The sequence below is a fragment of the Ahaetulla prasina genome, chromosome 4, assembly GCF_028640845.1.
Source record: "Ahaetulla prasina isolate Xishuangbanna chromosome 4, ASM2864084v1, whole genome shotgun sequence".
NCBI lineage: Eukaryota > Metazoa > Chordata > Lepidosauria > Squamata > Colubridae > Ahaetulla > Ahaetulla prasina.
In genome coordinates, this window is record NC_080542.1 from 1,682,263 (window position 1) to 1,707,966 (window position 25,704).

General features: G+C 47.6%; 1 protein-coding gene across 5 annotated transcripts in view; it reads left to right on the plus strand.

Moving 5' to 3' along the window:
• NEURL4 (neuralized E3 ubiquitin protein ligase 4) overlaps nucleotides 1-25,704 on the plus strand; it is a 56,391-nt gene that overhangs the window by 403 nt on the left and 30,284 nt on the right. For 2 of the 5 annotated variants that reach the window (XM_058181773.1, XM_058181776.1), the window contains exons 2-9: nucleotides 2,316-2,694; nucleotides 6,776-6,841; nucleotides 8,289-8,572; nucleotides 9,734-9,860; nucleotides 10,034-10,155; nucleotides 10,269-10,341; nucleotides 13,005-13,272; nucleotides 14,586-14,767. In XM_058181773.1, coding sequence (XP_058037756.1) covers nucleotides 2,316-2,694; nucleotides 6,776-6,841; nucleotides 8,289-8,572; nucleotides 9,734-9,860; nucleotides 10,034-10,155; nucleotides 10,269-10,341; nucleotides 13,005-13,272; nucleotides 14,586-14,767 — 1,501 coding nt within the window. The remainder of the gene's footprint in view (nucleotides 1-2,315; nucleotides 2,695-6,775; nucleotides 6,842-8,288; nucleotides 8,573-9,733; nucleotides 9,861-10,033; nucleotides 10,156-10,268; nucleotides 10,342-13,004; nucleotides 13,273-14,585; nucleotides 14,768-25,704) is intronic. The other 3 variants (XM_058181777.1, XM_058181774.1, XM_058181778.1) reach the window with 3 other exon arrangements.

The window sequence follows — 25,704 nt, forward strand, 5'->3', positions numbered from 1 at the left end:
AGGAGGGTCCCTGATGAAGTAAAGCCCAGGCAGTTGAGGGAGGGAAGGCTCCCAGGGAGGGGGGCAGGACAGGGAGGGTCCACAAATGAAGGCTGGGAACAATTTGGGAGGGGTCTTGGGGATGGAGAGGCGCCCTGTGGGAGGAAAAGCCTCAGGGTCCCAGGGAGGGGCTGCAGGAGGGAGGGGACAGAGGAGGGAGGGGTCTCCTGGGGATGGGCGAGCGCTGTGGGAGGGGAGGACCTGGGGGTCCCAGGGAGGGAGGGTCCCTGATGAAGTAAAGCCCAGGCAGTTGAGGGAGGAAGGCTCCCAGGGAGGGCAGGACAGGGAGGGTCCACAAATGAAGGCTGGGAACAATTTGGGAGGGGTCTTGGGGATGAAGAGACGCTGTGGGAGGCGGGGAAGCCTCAGGGTCCCAGGGAGGGGCTGCAGGAGGAGGGTCCTCTGATGAAGTAAGACCCAGGCAGTTGAGGTGTTGGGGATGGAGATGCGCTGTGGGAGGGGGGTCCCAGGGAAGGGGGCTGCAGGAGGGGACAGGTGAGGGTCTACAAATGAAGGGTAGGAACAATTTGGGAGGGGTCTTGGGGATGAAGAGATGCGCTGTGGGAGGCTGGGGGAAAAGCCTCAGGGTCCCGGGGAGGGGCTGCAGGAGGAGGGTCCCTGATGAAGTAAGGCCCAGGCAATTGAGGGAGGGATGTTGGGGGTGGGCATGCGCTGTGGGAGGAGAGCTTTGGGGTCCCAGGGAGGGGCTGCAGGAGGGGACGGGACAGGGAGGGTCCACAAATGAAGTCTGGGAGCAATTTGGGAGGGTCTTGGGGATGAAGAGACGCATTGTGGGGGAGGAAGCCTCGGGGTCCCAGGGAAGGGGTGCAGGAGGAGCGGGGCTGCAAGAGGGAGGGGACGGGAGGAAGGGTCCCTGATGAAGTAGGGGTGTTGGGGATGGACATGCGCTGTGGGAGGGGAAAGCTTGGGGTCCCAGGGAGGGAGAGGACAGGAGGGTCCAGAAATGAAGGCTTGAAGCGATTTGGGGAAGGGTCTTGGGGATAGAGATGCACTGTGGGGGAAGCCTCGGGGTCTCAGGGAGGAGGGTCCCTGATGAAGTAAGACCCAGGCAGTTGAGGGAGGGGTGTTGGGGATGGACATGCGCTGTGGGAGGGGAAAACTTGGGGTCCCAGGAGGGGCAGGACAGGTGAGGGTCCACAAAGGAAGGCTGGGAGCAATTTGGGAGGGATCTTGGTGACACAGAGGCAGCTGTGGGAGGGTGGAAGCCTCGGGGTCCCAGGGAGGAGGGGTCAAGGGAGAAGGAATTGCAGGGGTCTTGGGGATGGGGAGATGTGCTGTGGGAGGGGGGATAGAGCCTTGAGGGGGAGTCACAGGAGAGGGGGCTGCAGGCAATGGAGGTAGGTGGCTGCCCCTTCCTCTGTGTGGCGGGAGGAGAGACCCTGGGGGGGGGGTCTCAGAGGAAGGGGCCAGAGGAACAGCGGCCACAGGAAGGCTGAGGCAATGGTGCTGAGGAGGGGCAGGGGAGGGGTCTCCAGAAGAAGAAGAAGGGGGAGTTGTCTTGCGGATGGAGCTGGGCAGCTGTCCTCCTCTTCCTCCCCTTTCTCAGGGGGCAGAGCCTCGGTTTCAGGGGAGGGGGCTGCAGGAAGAGAGCCAGGAAGGAAGGGGTCCCCCAAAGAAGGCCAAGGCAATGGGAGGTGGTCTTGGGGAGGAAGATGCTATGTGGGGGAAGACCCTCAAGGGTCATGGGGAGGGGCCAGAGGATCAGATCAGGGGCGGGGGAGTCCCAAACGAGTGGTGGGGGGCGCAGGGGAGGGGGCTGCAGGAGGAGGGCAGGGGCTCCCCAAATGAAGGACCAGCCAACAGGTTGTTGGGGATGGAAGTGGGCAGCTGCCCCCTCCCCTCGGTAGGGGGCAGAGCCTGGTGGGTCATGTGGGAGGGGGCTTGAGAGGAGGCAACAGGGCGGTCTTGGGGGATGGAGCCGGGCAGCTGCCCTCCCTCTACCCCTCGGCAGAGCCTCAGGGTGGGCAGGGGAGAGAGCTGGAGGTGCAGAGCGGACCCCTCCCTCCCTTTCTCTCAACCACTTCCCCCACTGCCTCTCTCCGGGGGGGTGGGTGCAAAATGGGGGCGATAGACCCCAAAGAAAGAGACCACCAGGGATGCCCCCTCCCACTCAGAAAACACTTCCAGGACCCAGCCTGGCTTTCTGAGACCTCCCCCCCACACTCAGAATTAGACTTTCAGAAATGTTGACAACCCCCCCAAACACCTATCACCCCCCACTCTTAAATTGTCTTTTCCTTCTTGTCCACCCGCAGGTCAACTCCTGGAGCGGCTCCTTGGAGATCGGGGTGACCGCCCTAGACCCCAACCACCTGGACTTCCCCAGCAGCGCCACCGGCCTCAAGGGGGGCTCCTGGATCATATCCGGCTGCTCCGTCCTGCGCGATGGGCGCTCCATTCTGGAAGAGTACGGGCAGGACCTGGATCAGCTGGGCGAAGGCGACCGGGTCGGCATCCAGCGGACGGCCAACGGGGAGCTGCGCCTCTGGGTCAACGGCCAGGACTGCGGCGTGGCGGCCACTGGCATCCCGCCCCGCGTCTGGGCTGTGGTCGACCTCTACGGCAAGTGTACCCAGATCACCGTGGTGCCCAGAAACGCCGAGGAAGCGGAAGAGGGAGCTTCCCACGATGAAGGTACCCCCCAAAAAAGCGGATAAATGCTGGGGCAGAGCGTTGAAGAAGAGAATAGAATAACAGAGTTGGAACGGATCCTGGAGGTCCTCTAGTTCTGGGGTCTCCAACCTTGGCAACTTTAAGCCTGGAGGACTTCAACTCCCAGAATTCCCCAGCCAGGATTCTGGGAGTTGAAGTCCGCCAGGCTTAAAGTTGCCAAGGTTGGAGGCAGGAAACGCTATAGGGTCTCCTTGAGCCGGGGGCTGGACTAGAAGTCCTCAAAGGTCCCATCCAGCTCTATTTTAATTGATTCACTCCATGAATCAGGAGTGGGTTTCACTTATCTTTACCAGTTTAGTTTAGTTTAGTTTAGATTTTTATTCCGTCCTTCTCCCGAAGGACTCAGGGCGGTTTCACAGCCATAATAAAAAATAATACAATGTACATAGTAAAAACAATTATAAAAATCTTATTAAACAACAGGCCAGATTAAAACTATTAAGAACATAAAAACCCCAAATTAAATCAAAATATTAAAACTGCTAAAAATTTATTTAAAAAATTTCTATGCCAGTGGTTTGCGCCAATTTCTATAACGGTGGTTTGCGCGCGCTGTCCACGCGTACGGCCGGCTTCGAAGACATGCCTAAATAGCATGACTTGCAGCCAAGGCGGGTGGACAGGCCCACCCACGATTGCCGCTGCCGGTTCGCCTGAACCGGCGCGAACCGGCAAAATTCCACCTCTGAAGTGAAGGTGTGGATTTTGCTGCCCTGGTTTGGCAAGGAGACCACTTCGGGCAGCTGTCACTGGACAGATGTGCGGGGCGATTCATGCACTACGGCTACCCGCCTCTCCGCCGCTTTGTTTTTTTTTGTTTTTTTTTTTTTAATTTTTTATTATTATTTTTTTTTGCAACAAACAAATAAAAAGAAAATACATTATTACACCCTTGTGCTATACATAAAAGGAAGATTTGGGTCTTCGGATATATCCTCATGATTGCCAAAATCCACGTTCTCGAGGTACAGGTACTGAAGCGTCCAATGTTCCAAGCGCAAAGTCCACAAATGGTTTCCAAGTCTTCCAGAAAATATCTTCTTTATACACACCACTTCTAATTTTAATATCACATGTCATTTTATCATTTAAAGCTAATTTCCACATTTCAGAATTCCACTCTTCTATTCTAAAAATCACATCTAGTTTCCAATATCTAGCTATTATAATTCTACCTATTATAATCATAATTCTAATCAATTCTTTTTCATATTTTGTTAATTCTATTTCCTTAATTACCAACAATAATATAGTTTCCACTCTCAATGTTATTACTTTCCCCATCATTTCAAATATCATTTTCTCCAATTGTTGCCAAAACTTTTTAACCTTATCACAATTATACCACATATGTTCATAAGTCCCCAATTCCAACTCACATCTCCAACATTTTTTACTAGTTTTTTTATCCATTTTATCCATTTGTGACAATCTTACTGGAGTCAAATACCATTTCCAAACAACTTTATAATTGTGCTCTTTAATCCTTATAGATAAAGTTCTCATAATTCTACTCTTCCAATTCACATTCCAATCTGATTCTGGTATTTCAATATTAAGATGAAGTGGAAGTGTTAATAGCCCAGCAGACTGAATTTAAAACTGGTAGGTCATCTGAAACTGCTTGAATTAAGGAGTTTTTACTGCGTGGGATGACCGAACTGGCAGACACAAGGAGTTTGGAATAAACTGCTGTCTTTTGCTTTCCTTATCATAATTATCGTGTTCTGTGTTAAATGCTGAGGCTAAGGAATATCAAAGACTGAATTTGTTAATGAGAAGAATTTTAATTGAAGAGATCGATCTTTTGTGCTGGACTGACTGGCTGATTGGCTGAAGAAGATTTTATTAGGTGGATAATTTTTTCATTATTTTTCTTTTGAGAGGAAATTAATAGCTTGTTTATATTACAGAAAACAAAAAAAGGACTTTGTTTTGAAGTTCAAGCTGGTTTGTTTTTTTCTCTCCTGCCTTTATTCATATAAATAACTGAAATCAAGAACTAAGGAGAAATTTCCTGACAGTTAGAACAATTAATCGGTGGAACAACTTGCCTCCAGAAGTCGTGAATGCTCCAACACTGGAGGTTCTTTAAAAGAGACTAGCCAGTCACTTGTCTGAAATAGTATAGGATCTCCTGATTGAGCAGAGGTTGGACTAGAAGACCTCCAAGGTCCTTCCAACGCTGTTATTCTATTCTAAAAATCACATCTAGTTTCCAATATCTAGCTATTATAATTCTACCTATTATAATCATAATTCTAATCAATTCTTTTCATATTTTGTTAATTCTATTTCCTTAATTACCAACAATAATATAGTTTCCACTCTCAATGTTATTACTTTCCCCATCATTTCAAATATCATTTTCTCCAATTGTTGCCAAAACTTTTAACCTTATCACAATTATACCACATATGTTCATAAGTCCCCAATTCCATCTCACATCTCCAACATTTTTACTAGTTTTTATCCATTTGTGACAATCTTACTGGAGTCAAATACCATTTCCAAACAACTTTATAATTGTGCTCTTTAATCCTTATAGATAAAGTTCTCATAATTCTAATCAATTCTTTTCATATTTTGTTAATTCTATTTCCTTAATTACCAACAATAATATAGTTTCCACTCTCAATGTTATTACTTTCCCCATCATTTCAAATATCATTTTCTCCAATTGTTGCCAAAACTTTTTAACCTTATCACAATTATACCACATATGTTCATAAGTCCCCAATTCCAACTCACATCTCCAACATTTTTACTAGTTTTTATCCATTTGTGACAATCTAACTGGAGTCAAATACCATTTCCAAACAACTTTATAATTGTGCTCTTTAATCCTTATAGATAAAGTTCTCATAATTCTACTCTTCCAATTCACATTCCAATCTGATTCTGGTATTTCAATATTAAGATGAAGTGGAAGTGTTAATAGCCCAGCAGACTGAATTTAAAACTGGTAGGTCATCTGAAACTGCTTGAATTAAGGAGTTTTTACTGCGTGGGATGACCGAACTGGCAGACACAAGGAGTTTGGAATAAACTGCTGTCTTTTGCTTTCCTTATTATAATTATCGTGTTCTGTGTTAAATGCTGAGGCTAAGGAATATCAAAGACTGAATTTGTTAATGAGAAGAATTTTAATTGAAGAGATCGATCTTTTGTGCTGGACTGACTGGCTGATTGGCTGAAGAAGATTTTATTAGGTGGATAATTTTTTCATTATTTTTCTTTTGAGAGGAAATTAATAGCTTGTTTATATTACAGAAAACAAAAAAAGGACTTTGTTTTGAAGTTCAAGCTGGTTTGTTTTTTTTTTCTCTCTGCCGACGTGGAGAAAAAATGGCGCTGATTAAGCTGTGAGGTAATTGTGTTTCTTTGTGGAGTGAATATGACTCTCCGCCGCTTTGTTGCCTCTCTAAACACAGGCAGCCGTCGACTTACAACCGTTTAGCGACCGAAGTTACAACAGTACTGGAAAAAATTACCTTTTTTTTTTTAAAATTTAACAGACTTATGTCTGTTTTTCACACTTAACGACCCTTGTAGCGTTCCCCACAGTTATATGACTCGTATTTACGACGGCCGCAGTGTCCCGGGGAGTCACGTGATCCTTCTGGGCAACAAACTCAAATGGGGAAGCCGGATTCGCTTAACAAGAAAGGTTTTGTAAGATGCGGCAAAAGCTCACTTAACAGCTGTCTCACTTAGAAACAGGGATGTTGGGCTCAGTTGCGGTCGGAAGTCGAGGACTGCCTGTATCAGGTGTTGGGAAACGAGAGTGGAGAAGAGTCTGAAGGGCATAGTTTACATTTTAAGGGTAGGAACTGACCATGGCCAGCGGGCACAAGCCATGCTGGACCACAAGCTTGCTCTCCTGGCACCCAACCTCTGTTCTTAGCTGCCCCTTCAGGACCGTAAGCCATGATTCTTGGCTTGTTCCCAGCCAACACGGCCTGTGGCTGCTCTCAGAAACTCCGCTGACAGCCTTTCCTTCCTCTTCTTCTTCTCTTCCTCCTCTTCCTCTTCTTTCTAGCCCTGGAAGCACCTTGCAACCAGACGCGGCCGGATAAATTTCCCAGCAGCCTGGAATCAGAGAACGGTGAGTCACTTGAAATAAGGGGGGAAAAATATAATAATAATTTGAAGGTTTCACCAGCCCGCTTCCCTTATGATCTTAAAGACTGATTTTTGTCATCATGTTTACATTTTTCTCTCTCCTGCCTTTATTCATATAAATAACTGAAATCAAGAACTAAGGAGAAATTTCCTGACAGTTAGAACAATTAATCGGTGGAACAACTTGCCTCCAGAAGTCGTGAATGCTCCAACACTGGAGGTTCTTTAAAAGAGACTAGCCAGTCACTTGTCTGAAATAGTATAGGATCTCCTGATTGAGCAGAGGGTTGGACTAGAAGACCTCCAAGGTCCCTTCCAACGCTGTTCTTCTATTCTAACTCAAAATAGCGAATCTATCTAGTGCTCCTCCCTGTTCCTTCCCCGCCTTAACAACAACCCTGTGAGGTCGGTTGGACTGAGAGCCCAACATTACCTAGATATCTGTCACCCATTGGCCCAAAGTCACCCAGCTGGCTTTCATGCCTAAGGCGGGACTAGAACTCACCGTCTCCTGGTGATTGGCCCAAAGTCACCCAGATGGTTTTCGTGCCTAAGGCGGGACTAGAACTCACCGTCTCCTGGTGATTGGCCCAAAGTCACCCAGCTGGTTTTCCTGCCTAAGGCGGGACTAAAACTCACCGTCTCCTGGTGATTGGCCCAAAGTCACCCAGCTGGTTTTCACGCCTAAGGCGGGACTAAAACTCACCATCTCCTGGTGATTGGCCCAAAGTCACCCAGCTGGCTTTCATGCCTAAAGTGGGACTAGAACTCACCGTCTCCTGGTGATTGGCCCAAAGTCATCCAGCTGGCTTTCATGCCTAAGGCAGGACTAGAACTCCCAGTCTCCTGGTGATTGGCCCAAAGTCACCCAACTGGCTTTCATGCCTAAGGCGGGACTAGGACTCACCGTCTCCTGGTGATTGGCCCAAAGTCACCCAACTGGCTTTCATGCCTAAGGCGGGACTAGGACTCACCGTCTCCTGGTGATTGGCCCAAAGTCATCCAGCTGGCTTTCATGCCTAAGGCAGGACTAGAACTCCCAGTCTCCTGGTGATTGGCCCAAAGTCACCCAACTGGCTTTCATGCCTAAGGTGAGACTAGAACTCACCGTCTCCTAGTGATTGGCCCAAAGTCACTCAGCTGGCTTTCATGCCTAAGGCGGGACTAGGACTCACCGTCTCCTGGTGATTGGCCCAAAGTCACCCAACTGGCTTTCATGCCTAAGGTGAGACTAGAACTCACCGTCTCCTAGTGATTGGCCCAAAGTCACCCAGCTGGCTTTCATGCCTAAAGTGGGACTAGAACTCACCGTCTCCTGGTGATTGGCCCAAAGTCACCCAGCAGGCTTTCGTGCCTAAGGCGGGACTAGAACTCACCGTCTCCTGATAATTGGCCCGTTGACACTCATACCATCACCCCGTCCCTCCTAGGCTTCTCCAGCATGGAGCTGTCGGAGGTAGTGAGCAACGCCATCCTGTCGGCCTACAACGGGAGCCTGTTAAACGTCAACCTGGGCAGCCCCCCCTCGGACTCTCCCCCCAGCGGAGCGCCCCCCATGACCTCCAACGACGCCTTACTCTTCCACGAGAAGTGCGGTACCCTCATCAAGCTTAGCAACAACAACAAGACGGCCGAGAGGCGCCGGCCGCTGGACGAGTTCAACAACGGCGTGGTCATGACCAACCGCCCGCTACGCGACAACGAGATGTTTGAGGTAAGGGGGGGGGTTTGGGGGTCCCAAATCTCCAGCGGCCCAGAACAGGAGCCCCTGGGGAGCCATTTTTCTCAACCTTTGCGACTCTTAAGACTTGTGGACTTCACCTCCCAGAGCAAAAATAAATGTGGCCAAACTATTTTGTATTTTTTGATTGGGTAATTTTCTTAATAGATAGTGGGAATGCGGGAGACGTAATGTATCTTGGTTTCAACAAAACGAGGGGGGGAAAAAATAACCCCAGACAAGCCAAATTATTATTTTTTTTTAAAGGTGGGTTAGATGGCATGATCATTAAATGGGAAACTGATCTGCTGGCTGGGGGATTCTGGGAGTTGAAGTCCACAGGTCTTAAAAAGCCACAAAGGTTGAGAAACGTTGCGGTAGGTTGTATAGAAAATTTTAGGTGCTGCTTGGGGCATCTCAAGTACGACGTAATGCTCTCAGTGGGCACATGTGGGGGGTGGCTCAGCAAGGAAGATGCATCTGGGATTTGTAGTCCGTTCCCTCTGACCTTCCTATCCATCTTCTCCCGTCGCTGTGGAGGACAGGCGCTGCTGAATCGGTCGTTCTCTTGATCGCTGCTTCCTCTTGGTCTCCCCAGCAATTCCTTTATTACTTTTACAAACGAATCCAAGCTGCGAACGTGTCCAACACATCTTCCTCCTCCTCCTCCTTTCCCCACAACAACGACCCTGTGGGGTGGGGTGGGGTGGGCTGAGAGAGGGAGGCTGGCCTGAACTCGTCATCTCCTGATGCTCACAGTCACCCAAGCAGCTTTCCTGCCTGAGGCAGGACTAGAATTCCCCGTCTCCTGGTGATTGCCCAAAGTCACCTAGCTGGCTTTTCTAAGCTGAAACTAGAACTCACCGTCTTCTGGCGATTGGCTCAAAGTCACCCAGTCCGCTTTCATGCCTAAGGCAGGACTAGAACTCGCCATCTCCCGCTTTCCAGCCTGCTGTCTTAACCACTAGACCAAACTGGACTCCGCTGAATAGAATCAGCGAATTGAGCGAGGCCTGGACAGGGTGTTCTGGGAGTTGTAGCCCCCGACGCTTAAACGTCGCCCAGATTGAGAAGAAAAAAAAAAAACCGAGGGCAAGAAGAGATTTCGAAGCAGGCGCCAGGGAGTTCAAGGCGCCGCTTTGTCTCCTCCCTCAGATCCGCATCGACAAGCTGGTGGATAAGTGGTCGGGCTCCATCGAAATCGGGGTCACCACCCACAACCCCAACAACCTGGAGTACCCGGCCACCATGACGAACCTGCGCTCAGGTGACTTCCCGACTCGTGCGTATCCAGGGCGGGGGAGAGGGGGAGGCGAGGGGGGTGGGACGGTGGATTTCCCCCCCGACGCCTTCGGTGGGTGGTGGGCCGGGAGGGGGGGGTCTCCGTCGGGGTGGAGGGGGAGAGAGGACCCCGGGGGAGGGGAGTCACATCAGCCGGCCCTTGTCCCCACTCAGTTCTTCTTGTCATGCTCCACTCAACTCACGAAGGAACCATCATGATGAGCGGCTGCGGGATTCTCACCAACGGGAAAGGCACCCGGCGGGAATATTGCGAATTCAGTTTGGATGAGTTGCAGGTGAGCCCGCAATGCGTCCCCGCCTCCATCCTCCACCACCCCGCCACCTGGGGCTCCCCCTCCTCCCCTCGCAGGAACTTCCCACCCTGCTTTCTGTCTTCCCCCCCCTGCAGGAAGGCGACCACATCGGCCTGACCCGGAAGTCAAACAACGCTCTTCACTTCTACATCAACGGCATCGACCAAGGTGGGCACCAACCAGGGCTGGGTTTCACTTAAGGTGGGCTGATTCTCTGCCACCAGTTCGCCCGAACCGGTAGCAACCGGTCACTGGCACCATCGTCTCGTGGATGGAACCACGCAGGCCTTTTCGGGATCCGGAGACCCCCTCCCTTCCCCAAACCGGGGCGGAGAGAGGGGGGAAAAGTGGGGGATGTCCTTCGACTTATGACCACAACGCACAACGGTTTGGCCCCGAATCTGTGTTTACTTCCAGTGTTTGGTAAAAAATTAAAAAAAAACACCCAGAGCGAACAATTGTTCAACAGAGTTGAACACATTGGCTTAAATAGGGCTGCATTTACAGGTGAACCTCGATTTAACACGGTTCATTTAGTGACCGTAGTTAGAACGGCTCTGAAAAAAACAAACTTAGGACCGTTTTTCGCGCTTAAGAACCGTCGCGGGAGTCCCAGCGGTCTCAGTGATCAAAATTCAGGCGCCTGGCAACCGATTTATGACGGTCGCAGTGTCCCGTGGAGATTGGGGTGTCACGTGATTATCCCTTTTGTGACCTTCCGGCGAGCCAGGCCCACAGGCAGAGCCAAATTCGCTTAACGACCGGGTTGTTATTTAGTAACTCTGGCAAGAATGGTCGTAAAATTCACTGAACTGTCTCGCTCGGCGACTGAAATTTTGGGCTCCCATTTTGGTCGTTTAAGTCGAGGACTGCCTGGACTTAACGACCGGGTTCTGCCAAATGGCTGCAATGAAGAAGATTCTTCCTTTCCCATCTGGGGTTAATTTTATTTCTTAATGATTTTATCCACTGAGTTACTTCGATTGTAGATTTTAATGTTTCTTAATGCTTTAATGTTTTTAATGCTGTAAGCTGCCCGGTGTCATTGGATGGCAAATTGCAACAACAACAACAATAATAATAGTAGTAGTAATAGTAATAGTAATAGTAATAATAATAACAACTTGTATCAACCACCAGCACCCGTCAATATTTCTGATACATTTTTAAATGTTCAGTTGACTGAATTTCATGTTTTAATGAATAAAAGTGTATAATAATAATAACCCGTATCAACCATCAGCACCAGTCAATATTTGTTACATTTTTAAATGTTCAGTTAACTTTCATGTTTAATGAATAAAAGAAATAATAATAATAATAATAGTAATAATAACATATCAACCATCAGTGCTAGTCAATAATATTTGTGATACATTTTTGAATGTTCAGTTGATTAAATTTAACGTTTAAGGAATAAAAGTGTATAATAATAACAATAATAATAGTGTTAATACCTCGGACACTGGCAGCAACCCATATCAACCATTAGTACCAGTCAGTGGTATTTGTGATGCATTTTTGAATGTTCAGTTATTATTATTATTATTATTATTTATTGAATTTTTATACCGCCCTTCTCCCAAAGGACTCAGGGCGGTGTACAGCCGGAGATAAAATACAAAATATGTACAATTAAAACAAATTAAAACATATCAAAATTACAAAAACGGCTAATAATTAAAATTAAATTTAAAATATTTAAGAATATTAATAAAACCCCAATTTAAAATCAAACTATTATGCCAGTCCCGCTTGAATAAATAAGTATGTTTTTAACTCACGACGGAAGGTCCGAAGATCAGGCACTTGACGTAGGCCAGGGGGGAGTTCATTCCAGAGCGTCGCTGCTCCCACAGAGAAGGCCCTGCCCCTGGGGGCCGCCAGCCGACACTGTTTGGCGGACGGCACCCTGAGGAGACCCTCTCTGTGAGAGTGTACGGGTCGGTGGGAGGCATAGGGTAACAGCAGGCGGTCTCGTAAGTACCCGGATCCCAAGCCATGGAGCGCTTTAAAGGTGGTAACCAAAATCTTGAAGCGCACCCGAAAGACCACAGGAAGCCAGTGCAGACTACGGAGCAGTGGTGTTACATGGGAGCCACGAGCGGCTCCCATTACTATTCGCGCAGCCGCATTCTGGACTAACTGTAGCCTCCGGGTGCACCTCAAGGGCAGCCCCATGTAGAGAGCATTGCAATAATCCAACCGAGACGTAACCAGAGCGTGAGTGACCGTGCATAAGGCATCCCGGTCAAGGAAGGGACGCAACTGGCGGACCAAGCGAACTTGGTAAAAGGCCCTCCTGGAGACGGCCGCCAGATGTTCATCAAAGGACAGCCGTCCATCCAGGAGGACGCCCAAGTTGCAAACCACCTCCTTTGGGGCCACTAACTTGCCCCCAACTGTACCGGGGTGCCGGCATCCACAGCCACTCCGTCTTGGAGGGATTGAGCTTGAGTCTGTTTCTCCCCATCCAGACCCGTACGGCTTCCAGGCACCGGGACAGCACTTGGACAGCTTCGTTGGGGTGGTCCGGGGTGGAAAAGTACAGCTGAGTATCATCAGCGTACAGTTGACTTTCATGTTTAATGAATAAAAGAAATAATAATAATAATAAAGGGAAAAAAAGATGGTGAAATCAGGTCAGTCGTGTGGGTGACTCACTTTATGACCACAATGGGCAAATGGCAGGAAGGTCACAAGTCAAGGACTGCCTGTAGAATACCACCACCAATTAATTCCCTCCTAAGCCGGTCAGGACGCAAAAGTGAGAAGTGGACTTAAGCTTTGGGGGAGCCGCGTGACCCTGATGTCTTCCTTTCCCTTTCCAGGCGTGGCGACCACCCTCACTCCCTTGGTGGTCTACGGGGTGGTGGATCTCTACGGCATGGCCGTCAAAGTCACCATCGTGCACAATCACAACCACAGCGACCGGCTTCGGCGCAACAACGCCATCATGAGGGCCCTCTCGCCCGATGTGGGGCGGCGAGCCATCGACGCCGGGGGCAACGAGCCCGAACCGGAACGCCTCCTGTTCCACCCGAACTGCGGTCAGAAAGCTGCCATTATCAATGAAGGACGGACGGCCCTGCGGCCTCAGTACGTCTCTTCAGTCGGCATAGAGGGGGAAGGGACCCTTGGAGGTCTTCTAGTCCAACCTCCATTTCAGACAAGGGGGCTGTCCGGTCTCTTCTTAACAACCTCCAGCGATGGTGGAGCCCCCGCAGCTTCTGGTGGCAAGCTGTTCCACTGGCGAATTGTCCTCACTGTTAGGAAGTTTCTCCCTAATTCTAGGTTGCTTCTCTCCTTGGTTAGTTTCCATCCGTTGCTGTTTCTCCTGCCTTCTGGTGCTTTGGAGGATAGATGGGCTCCCCTCTTCTTTGGGGCAGCCCCTCTTCAGCCCTTGCTCTATTGCAGGAGTCTATAACTTTTAACTTTTAAGACTTGTGGACTTCAACTCCCAGAATCCCTCAGCCAGCATGAACTTACCTCCCTCCCTCCTTCCTTCCTTCCTTCCTATCTTCTTTTTCTTCCCTTCCTTTCAGAAGTGGTGTAGGGTCTTCTACTTGGGGGGGGGGTGGACTACATGATCTACAAAGTCCTTCCTCCCTCTCTCTCTCTCTCCCTCTCTCTTTCTTTCTTAGCATTCTTGATGAAGGTATCTTTTCTTTTATGTACACTGAGAGCATATGCACCAAAGACAAATTCCTTATGTGTCCCATCACACTTGGCTAATAAAAATTCTATTCTATTCTATTTCTCCCAACGGCGCTTTTTCTAGAGGCAACTGGACTTTCTACTTTTTTTTCAGAAGACCTTTGTTTTAGAGCAGAGGTCTCCAACCTTGGCAACTTTAAGACTTGTGGACTTCAACTCCCAGAAGCTGGCTGAGGAACTCTGGGAGTTGAAGTCCACAAGTCTTAAAGTTGCCAAGGTTGGAGACCCCTGTTTTAGAGGGTCATTGAGGCCACTTGGAGGTGTGTGTGTGTTTTCAGGGTCACCTGACTGGTGCAAACGGGTGTGGGGTCCACAACACAGATCCTTTCAGCAGTTCCAAGAAGGCTACCACCCATTTGTACCACTCAGGTGACCCTGAGGACACAGCCAAACTTCCAAGTGGCCTCAACGACCCTCTAAAAGGGATGCAAATGACCAGCGGTCTGCAAGGAATATAAATCCCTTCCATTCCCCACCATCCGGTTAGAGCTGAAGAAGCTTCTTGGAGAAGAAGTGAAACGTCTTCAAAGAAAGAAAAAAAACGTCCAGTCCAGTTGCCTCCTGAAAAAAGCACCTTTGGGACTTAACCTGGCCTGTGTTTCCCATCTGGTCCACCTCGTAATGGCTAACCAGGGACATTGTCCCGCGAGGAGCTCTTAAAGGAGAACTCTGCCCTCCCTTCTCTGTCCGTACAGTGCCACCGACGACTTTAACCACGGCGTGGTCCTTAGCAACCGACCGCTGCGGAACGGCGAAGTCTTCCAGGTGCGGATTGACAAGATGGTGGACAAATGGGCCGGCTCCATCGAGATTGGCGTCACCACCCACAACCCCACCTACCTGCAGCTGCCCTCCACGATGACCAACCTGCGGTCAGGTGAGAACTGCGACCTCAATATCTTAGACAGGCGGGCCCAAGCTTGGCAGTTTTAAAACCTGTGGATTAATCTTAATTAACCTTAATCTTCAAAAAAACTCTTCCCCCCCCCCCCCACAGAGTAGAGTTTAGGGTTAGCTTATGTAAAAGGGGCTAAAAATGTGGCCAAACCAACATTCAGGGCTTAATGCATGGAAATAAAAGTGGTTTACATCCTCTCTTCTTTTTTTCACCTGACTTGCCAAGAGAGGGGGAGGAGTCAAGCAAGAAATTAGTCTGGAATCTCTACGTTGCTGCAGGAAAAGCCGGGACTGATTCCCCCTTGAGGGAATTGAATCCAACTTTTTAAGACCTGTGGACGTCAACTCCCAGAATTCCCCAGCCAACCACTTTCAAACTTGTGGACTCCAACTCCCAGAATTCCCTAGCCAGCCATGATGTCCCTTGGACATCCCCTTTTGGCTGCTGATTTTTCTAGACTAAAGAAAAAATGAGTTGCGGCTCCTTTCAGAGGTGTTGCTCAAACCCCATCATCCTTGGGGGTTTTGTAATACAATGCTAAAGGGCCCTTCACAAAACGGGGTCGCCTGAATCCGTACTTGATATTCTGCGGGGTCCCCTTACCTGGAGCCGATCGAGTGGCTTTGCTGACTGTGTGGTTGCTGTCACAGGGTGGGGACATTTTGTGGGGGCGGAGTGGAGATTAAGCTAGGTTTTTTTTTGTGGATTTTGAATATGGTACACCACCACCCAGGTGTCACTCTGGGTGAATTGGGCAGGTATATAAATCTGTTCAATTATGATGATGATGATAATATCCCAGGTCTTTGTGATGGACACGATAGGTGAATAAAAATGTCGAATCCAGTCTGAGCATCTGGCTAGCTGTGCAACCAGCCATAATAAACCCAAAACATCTGGAGCACCACTCAGATACCATTGGCATTGACAGGAAGGAATTCCAGAAGGCAGCTTTAATCAGAGTGACATTGACAGATTCCACACCTGTCAATTGCAGGAGGCAGCTTTAATCAGAGTGACATTGACAGATTCCCCACCTGTCAATTCCAGAAGGCAGCTTTAATCAGAGTGACATTGACAGATTCCCCACCTGTCAATTCCAGAAGGCAGCTTTAATCAGAGTGGCATTGACAGATTCCCCACCTGTCAATTGCAGAAGGCAGCTTTAATCAGAGTGACATTGACAGATTCCACACCTGTCAATTGCAGAAGGCAGCTTTAATCAGAGTGACATTGACAGATTCCCCACCTGTCAATTGCAGGAGGCAGCTTTAATCAGAGTGACATTGACAAATTCCCCACCTGTCAATTCCAGAAGGCAGCTTTAATCAGAGTGACATTGACAGATTCCACACCTGTCAATTGCACAAGGCAGCTTTAATCAGAGTGACATTGACAGATTCCACACCTGTCAATTGCAGAAGGCAGCTTTAATCAGAGTGACATTGACAGATTCCACACCTGTCAATTGCAGAAGGCAGCTTTAATCAGAGTGACATTGACAGATTCCCCACCTGTCAATTCCAGAAGGCAGCTTTAATCAGAGTGACATTGACAGATTCCCCACCTGTCAATTCCAGAAGGCAGCTTTAATCAGAGTGACATTGACAGATTCCACACCTGTCAATTGCAGGAGGCAGCTTTAATCAGAGTGGCATTGACAGATTCCACACCTGTCAATTGCAGGAGGCAGCTTTAATCAGAGTGACATTGACAGATTCCCCACCTGTCAATTGCACAAGGCAGCTTTAATCAGAGTGACATTGACAGATTCCACACCTGTCAATTGCACAAGGCAGCTTTAATCAGAGTGGCATTGACAGATTCCCCACCTGTCAATTGCACAAGGCAGCTTTAATCAGAGTGACATTGACAGATTCCACACCTGTCAATTGCAGAAGGCAGCTTTAATCAGAGTGGCATTGACAGATTCCACACCTATCAATTCCAGAAGGCAGCTTTAATCAGAGTGGCATTGACAAATTCCACACCTGTCAATTGCAGGAGGCAGCTTTAATCAGAGTGACATTGACAGATTCCCCACCTGTCAATTGCACAAGGCAGCTTTAATCAGAGTGACATTGACAGATTCCACACCTGTCAATTGCAGAAGGCAGCTTTAATCAGAGTGGCATTGACAGATTCCACACCTGTCAATTGCAGAAGGCAGCGTTAATCAGAGTGGCATTGACAGATTCCACACCTGTCAATTCCAGAAGGCAGCTTTAATCAGAGTGACATTGACAAATTCCCCACCTGTCAATTCCAGAAGGCAGCTTTAATCAGAGTGACATTGACAGATTCCCCACCTGTCAATTGCAGGAGGCAGCTTTAATCAGAGTGACATTGACAGATTCCACACCTGTCAATTGCACAAGGCAGCTTTAATCAGAGTGACATTGACAGATTCCCCACCTGTCAATTGCAGGAGGCAGCTTTAATCAGAGTGGCATTGACAGATTCCACACCTGTCAATTGCAGGAGGCAGCTTTAATCAGAGTGACATTGACAGATTCCACACCTGTCAATTGCAGAAGGCAGCTTTAATCAGAGTGACATTGACAGATTCCACACCTGTCAATTGCAGAAGGCAGCTTTAATCAGAGTGGCATTGACAGATTCCACACCTGTCAATTGCAGGAGGCAGCTTTAATCAGAGTGGCATTGACAGATTCCCCACCTGTCAATTGCAGGAGGCAGCTTTAATCAGAGTGACATTGACAGATTCCCCACCTGTCAATTGCAGGAGGCAGCTTTAATCAGAGTGACATTGACAGATTCCCCACCTGTCAATTGCAGGAGGCAGCTTTAATCAGAGTGGCATTGACAGATTCCACACCTGTCAATTGCAGGAGGCAGCTTTAATCAGAGTGACATTGACAGATTCCACACCTGTCAATTGCAGGAGGCAGCTTTAATCAGAGTGACATTGACAGATTCCACACCTGTCAATTCCAGAAGGCAGCTTTAATCAGAGTGACATTGACAGATTCCACACCTGTCAATTCCAGAAGGCAGCTTTAATCAGAGTGACATTGACAGATTCCCCACCTGTCAATTGCAGGAGGCAGCTTTAATCAGAGTGACATTGACAGATTCCACACCTGTCAATTGCACAAGGCAGCTTTAATCAGAGTGACATTGACAGATTCCACACCTGTCAATTGCAGGAGGCAGCTTTAATCAGAGTGACATTGACAGATTCCACACCTGTCAATTGCAGGAGGCAGCTTTAATCAGAGTGACATTGACAGATTCCCCACCTGTCAATTCCAGAAGGCAGCTTTAATCAGAGTGACATTGACAGATTCCCCACCTGTCAATTGCACAAGGCAGCTTTAATCAGAGTGACATTGACAGATTCCCCACCTGTCAATTGCAGAAGGCAGCTTTAATCAGAGTGGCATTGACAGATTCCACACCTGTCAATTGCAGAAGGCAGCTTGACTCAGAGTGGCATTGACAGATCCCACACCTGTCAATTGCACAAGGCAGCTTTAATCAGAGTAGCATTGACAGATTCCCCACCTGTCAATTGCACAAGGCAGCTTTAATCAGAGTGACATTGACAGATTCCACACCTGTCAATTGCAGAAGGCAGCTTTAATCAGAGTAGCATTGACAGATTCCACACCTGTCAATTGCAGAAGGCAGCTTTAATCAGTGGCATTAACAGAATTGCCATCAGTCAATTGTAGAAGGCAGCTTTAATCAGAGTAGCATTGACAAATTCCCCACCTGTCAATTCCAGAAGGCAGCTTTAATCAGAGTGACATTGACAGATTCCCCACCTGTCAATTGCAGGAGGCAGCTTTAATCAGAGTGACATTGACAGATTCCACACCTGTCAATTGCACAAGGCAGCTTTAATCAGAGTGACATTGACAGATTCCACACCTGTCAATTGCAGGAGGCAGCTTTAATCAGAGTGACATTGACAGATTCCACACCTGTCAATTGCAGGAGGCAGCTTTAATCAGAGTGACATTGACAGATTCCCCACCTGTCAATTGCACAAGGCAGCTTTAATCAGAGTGACATTGACAGATTCCACACCTGTCAATTGCAGAAGGCAGCTTTAATCAGAGTGACATTGACAGATTCCACACCTGTCAATTGCAGAAGGCAGCTTTAATCAGAGTGGCATTGACAGATTCCACACCTGTCAATTGCAGGAGGCAGCTTTAATCAGAGTGGCATTGACAGATTCCCCACCTGTCAATTGCAGGAGGCAGCTTTAATCAGAGTGACATTGACAGATTCCCCACCTGTCAATTGCAGGAGGCAGCTTTAATCAGAGTGACATTGACAGATTCCCCACCTGTCAATTGCAGGAGGCAGCTTTAATCAGAGTGACATTGACAGATTCCACACCTGTCAATTCCAGAAGGCAGCTTTAATCAGAGTGACATTGACAGATTCCACACCTGTCAATTCCAGAAGGCAGCTTTAATCAGAGTGACATTGACAGATTCCACACCTGTCAATTCCAGAAGGCAGCTTTAATCAGAGTGACATTGACAGATTCCCCACCTGTCAATTGCAGGAGGCAGCTTTAATCAGAGTGACATTGACAGATTCCACACCTGTCAATTGCACAAGGCAGCTTTAATCAGAGTGACATTGACAGATTCCACACCTGTCAATTCCAGAAGGCAGCTTTAATCAGAGTGACATTGACAGATTCCCCACCTGTCAATTGCAGGAGGCAGCTTTAATCAGAGTGGCATTGACAGATTCCACACCTGTCAATTGCACAAGGCAGCTTTAATCAGAGTGACATTGACAGATTCCACACCTGTCAATTGCAGGAGGCAGCTTTAATCAGAGTGGCATTGACAGATTCCCCACCTGTCAATTCCAGAAGGCAGCTTTAATCAGAGTGACATTGACAGATTCCCCACCTGTCAATTGCAGGAGGCAGCTTTAATCAGAGTGGCATTGACAGATTCCACACCTGTCAATTGCAGGAGGCAGCTTTAATCAGAGTGACATTGACAGATTCCCCACCTGTCAATTGCAGAAGGCAGCTTTAATCAGAGTGGCATTGACAGATTCCACACCTGTCAATTGCAGGAGGCAGCTTTAATCAGAGTGACATTGACAGATTCCCCACCTGTCAATTGCAGGAGGCAGCTTTAATCAGAGTGACATTGACAGATTCCCCACCTGTCAATTGCAGGAGGCAGCTTTAATCAGAGTGACATTGACAGATTCCCCACCTGTCAATTGCAGAAGGCAGCTTTAATCAGAGTGACATTGACAGATTCCCCACCTGTCAATTGCAGAAGGCAGCTTTAATCAGAGTAGCATTGACAGATTCACCACCTGTCAATTGCAGAAGGCAGCTTTAATCAGAGTGACATTGACAGATTCCCCACCTGTCAATTCCAGAAGGCAGCTTTAATCAGAGTGACATTGACAGATTCCCCACCTGTCAATTGCACAAGGCAGCTTTAATCAGAGTGACATTGACAGATTCCCCACCTGTCAATTGCAGAAGGCAGCTTTAATCAGAGTGACATTGACAGATTCCCCACCTGTCAATTGCACAAGGCAGCTTTAATCAGAGTGACATTGACAGATTCCCCACCTGTCAATTGCAGAAGGCAGCTTTAATCAGAGTAGCATTGACAGATTCACCACCTGTCAATTGCAGAAGGCAGCTTTAATCAGAGTAGCATTGACAGATTCACCACCTTTCAATTGCAGAAGGCAGCTTTAATCAGAGTGACATTGACAGATTCCCCACCTGTCAATTCCAGAAGGCAGCTTTAATCAGAGTGACATTGACAGATTCCCCACCTGTCAATTGCAGGAGGCAGCTTTAATCAGAGTGACATTGACAGATTCCCCACCTGTCAATTGCAGGAGGCAGCTTTAATCAGAGTGACATTGACAGATTCCCCACCTGTCAATTGCAGGAGGCAGCTTTAATCAGAGTGACATTGACAGATTCCCCACCTGTCAATTGCACAAGGCAGCTTTAATCAGAGTGACATTGACAGATTCCACACCTGTCAATTGCAGAAGGCAGCTTTAATCAGAGTGGCATTGACAGATTCCACACCTGTCAATTGCAGAAGGCAGCGTTAATCAGAGTGGCATTGACAGATTCCACACCTGTCAATTCCAGAAGGCAGCTTTAATCAGAGTGACATTGACAAATTCCCCACCTGTCAATTCCAGAAGGCAGCTTTAATCAGAGTGGCATTGACAGATTCCACACCTGTCAATTGCAGGAGGCAGCTTTAATCAGAGTGACATTGACAGATTCCACACCTGTCAATTGCACAAGGCAGCTTTAATCAGAGTGACATTGACAGATTCCCCACCTGTCAATTGCAGAAGGCAGCTTTAATCAGAGTGGCATTGACAGATTCCACACCTGTCAATTGCAGGAGGCAGCTTTAATCAGAGTGACATTGACAGATTCCCCACCTGTCAATTGCACAAGGCAGCTTTAATCAGAGTGACATTGACAGATTCCACACCTGTCAATTGCAGAAGGCAGCTTTAATCAGAGTGACATTGACAGATTCCACACCTGTCAATTGCAGAAGGCAGCTTTAATCAGAGTGGCATTGACAGATTCCACACCTGTCAATTGCAGGAGGCAGCTTTAATCAGAGTGGCATTGACAGATTCCCCACCTGTCAATTGCAGGAGGCAGCTTTAATCAGAGTGACATTGACAGATTCCACACCTGTCAATTGCAGAAGGCAGCTTTAATCAGAGTGGCATTGACAGATTCCACACCTGTCAATTGCAGGAGGCAGCTTTAATCAGAGTGGCATTGACAGATTCCCCACCTGTCAATTGCAGGAGGCAGCTTTAATCAGAGTGACATTGACAGATTCCCCACCTGTCAATTGCAGGAGGCAGCTTTAATCAGAGTGACATTGACAGATTCCCCACCTGTCAATTGCAGGAGGCAGCTTTAATCAGAGTGGCATTGACAGATTCCACACCTGTCAATTGCAGGAGGCAGCTTTAATCAGAGTGACATTGACAGATTCCACACCTGTCAATTGCAGGAGGCAGCTTTAATCAGAGTGACATTGACAGATTCCCCACCTGTCAATTCCAGAAGGCAGCTTTAATCAGAGTGACATTGACAGATTCCCCACCTGTCAATTGCAGGAGGCAGCTTTAATCAGAGTGACATTGACAAATTCCCCACCTGTCAATTGCAGGAGGCAGCTTTAATCAGAGTGACATTGACAGATTCCACACCTGTCAATTGCAGGAGGCAGCTTTAATCAGAGTGACATTGACAGATTCCCCACCTGTCAATTGCAGAAGGCAGCTTTAATCAGAGTGGCATTGACAGATTCCACACCTGTCAATTGCAGGAGGCAGCTTTAATCAGAGTGACATTGACAGATTCCCCACCTGTCAATTGCAGAAGGCAGCTTTAATCAGAGTGACATTGACAGATTCCACACCTGTCAATTGCAGAAGGCAGCTTTAATCAGAGTAGCATTGACAGATTCCACACCTGTCAATTGCAGAAGGCAGCTTTAATCAGAGTGACATTGACAGATTCCCCACCTGTCAATTGCACAAGGCAGCTTTAATCAGAGTGACATTGACAGATTCCCCACCTGTCAATTGCAGAAGGCAGCTTTAATCAGAGTGGCATTGACAGATTCCACACCTGTCAATTGCAGGAGGCAGCTTTAATCAGAGTGACATTGACAGATTCCACACCTGTCAATTGCACAAGGCAGCTTTAATCAGAGTGACATTGACAGATTCCACACCTGTCAATTGCAGGAGGCAGCTTTAATCAGAGTGACATTGACAGATTCCCCACCTGTCAATTCCAGAAGGCAGCTTTAATCAGAGTGACATTGACAGATTCCCCACCTGTCAATTGCAGGAGGCAGCTTTAATCAGAGTGGCATTGACAGATTCCACACCTGTCAATTGCACAAGGCAGCTTTAATCAGAGTGACATTGACAGATTCCACACCTGTCAATTGCAGGAGGCAGCTTTAATCAGAGTGGCATTGACAGATTCCCCACCTGTCAATTCCAGAAGGCAGCTTTAATCAGAGTGACATTGACAGATTCCCCACCTGTCAATTGCAGGAGGCAGCTTTAATCAGAGTGGCATTGACAGATTCCACACCTGTCAATTGCAGGAGGCAGCTTTAATCAGAGTGACATTGACAGATTCCCCACCTGTCAATTGCAGAAGGCAGCTTTAATCAGAGTGGCATTGACAGATTCCACACCTGTCAATTGCAGGAGGCAGCTTTAATCAGAGTGACATTGACAGATTCCCCACCTGTCAATTGCAGGAGGCAGCTTTAATCAGAGTGACATTGACAAATTCCCCACCTGTCAATTGCAGGAGGCAGCTTTAATCAGAGTGACATTGACAGATTCCACACCTGTCAATTGCAGGAGGCAGCTTTAATCAGAGTGACATTGACAGATTCCCCACCTGTCAATTGCAGAAGGCAGCTTTAATCAGAGTGGCATTGACAGATTCCACACCTGTCAATTGCAGGAGGCAGCTTTAATCAGAGTGACATTGACAGATTCCCCACCTGTCAATTGCAGAAGGCAGCTTTAATCAGAGTGACATTGACAGATTCCACACCTGTCAATTGCAGAAGGCAGCTTTAATCAGAGTGACATTGACAGATTCCCCACCTGTCAATTGCAGAAGGCAGCTTTAATCAGAGTAGCATTGACAGATTCCACACCTGTCAATTGCAGAAGGCAGCTTTAATCAGAGTGACATTGACAGATTCCCCACCTGTCAATTGCACAAGGCAGCTTTAATCAGAGTGACATTGACAGATTCCCCACCTGTCAATTGCAGAAGGCAGCTTTAATCAGAGTGGCATTGACAGATTCCACACCTGTCAATTGCAGAAGGCAGCTTTAATCAGAGTGACATTGACAGATTCCACACCTGTCAATTGCAGGAGGCAGCTTTAATCAGAGTGGCATTGACAGATTCCACACCTGTCAATTGCAGAAGGCAGCTTTAATCAGAGTGACATTGACAGATTCCCCACCTGTCAATTGCACAAGGCAGCTTTAATCAGAGTGACATTGACAGATTCCCCACCTGTCAATTGCAGAAGGCAGCTTTAATCAGAGTGGCATTGACAGATTCCACACCTGTCAATTGCAGAAGGCAGCTTTAATCAGAGTAGCATTGACAGATTCACCACCTTTCAATTGCAGAAGGCAGCTTTAATCAGAGTGACATTGACAGATTCCCCACCTGTCAATTGCAGAAGGCAGCTTTAATCAGAGTAGCATTGACAGATTCACCACCTTTCAATTGCAGAAGGCAGCTTTAATCAGAGTGACATTGACAGATTCCCCACCTGTCAATTCCAGAAGGCAGCTTTAATCAGAGTGACATTGACAGATTCCCCACCTGTCAATTGCACAAGGCAGCTTTAATCAGAGTGACATTGACAGATTCCCCACCTGTCAATTGCAGAAGGCAGCTTTAATCAGAGTGACATTGACAGATTCCCCACCTGTCAATTGCAGAAGGCAGCTTTAATCAGAGTAGCATTGACAGATTCCACACCTGTCAATTGCAGAAGGCACCTTTAATCAGAGTGACATTGACAGATTCCCCACCTGTCAATTGCAGAAGGCAGCTTGACTCAGAGTGGCATTGACAGATTCCACACCTGTCAATTGCAGAAGGCACCTTTAATCAGAGTAGCATTGATAGAATTGGCATCAGTCAATTGTAGAAGGCAGCTTTAATCAGAGTAGCATTGACAAATTCCCCAGCTGTCAATTGCAGGAGGCAGCTTTAATCAGAGTGACATTGACAGATTCCCCACCTGTCAATTGCAGAAGGCAGCTTTAATCAGTGACATTGACAGATTCCACCTGTCAATTGCAGGCAGCTTTAATCAGTGACATTGACAGATTCCACCTGTCAATTGCACAAGGCAGCTTTAATCAGTGACATTGACAGATTCCCCACCTGTCAATTGCAGGAGGCAGCTTTAATCAGGTGACATTGACAGATTCCACCTGTCAATTGCAGAGGCAGCTTTAATCAGAGTGGCATTGACAGATTCCACCTGTCAATTCCAGAAGGCAGCTTTAATCAGAGTAGCATTGACAGATTCCACCTGTCAATTGCAGAGGCAGCTTTAATCAGAGTGGCATTGACAGATTCCACCTGTCAATTGCAGGCAGCTTTAATCAGTGACATTGACAGATTCACACCTGTCAATTCAGAAGGCAGCTTTAATCAGAGTAGCATTGACAGATTCCACCTGTCAATTCAGAAGGCAGCTTTAATCAGGTGACATTGACAGATTCCACCTGTCAATTGCACAAGGCAGCTTTAATCAGGTGACATTGACAGATTCCACACCTGTCAATTCAGAAGGCAGCTTTAATCAGTGACATTGACAGATTCCACCTGTCAATTGCAGGCAGCTTTAATCAGTGACATTGACAGATTCCACCTGTCAATTGCACAAGGCAGCTTTAATCAGGTGACATTGACAAATTCCCCACCTGTCAATTCAGAAGGCAGCTTTAATCAGTGACATTGACAGATTCACCTGTCAATTCCAGGTTGTTTCTCTCCTCGATGAGTTTCCATCCATTGCTTCTTCTCCTGCCTTCTGGTGCTTTGGAGAGTAATTTGATCCCCCCTCTTCTTTGGGGCAGCCCCTCAAATACTGGGAGGCTGCTATCATGTTTCGAGGTGGGGGGCAGTAAACAAGAACAACTGGCTTGAGAGAGGAAGTGTTCTGACCCAGCTCCCCAAACATGACAAACCCTTGAATTCAAAGATTCCTTTATTAGGAGCTCCGGCAAAAAAGGTTTCTCTCTCAACGCAGGCTAACAAGTCTGTCCGGCCGGGAGAAGATGAAGAGTTGTCTGCCACACATATTCATCTCCGC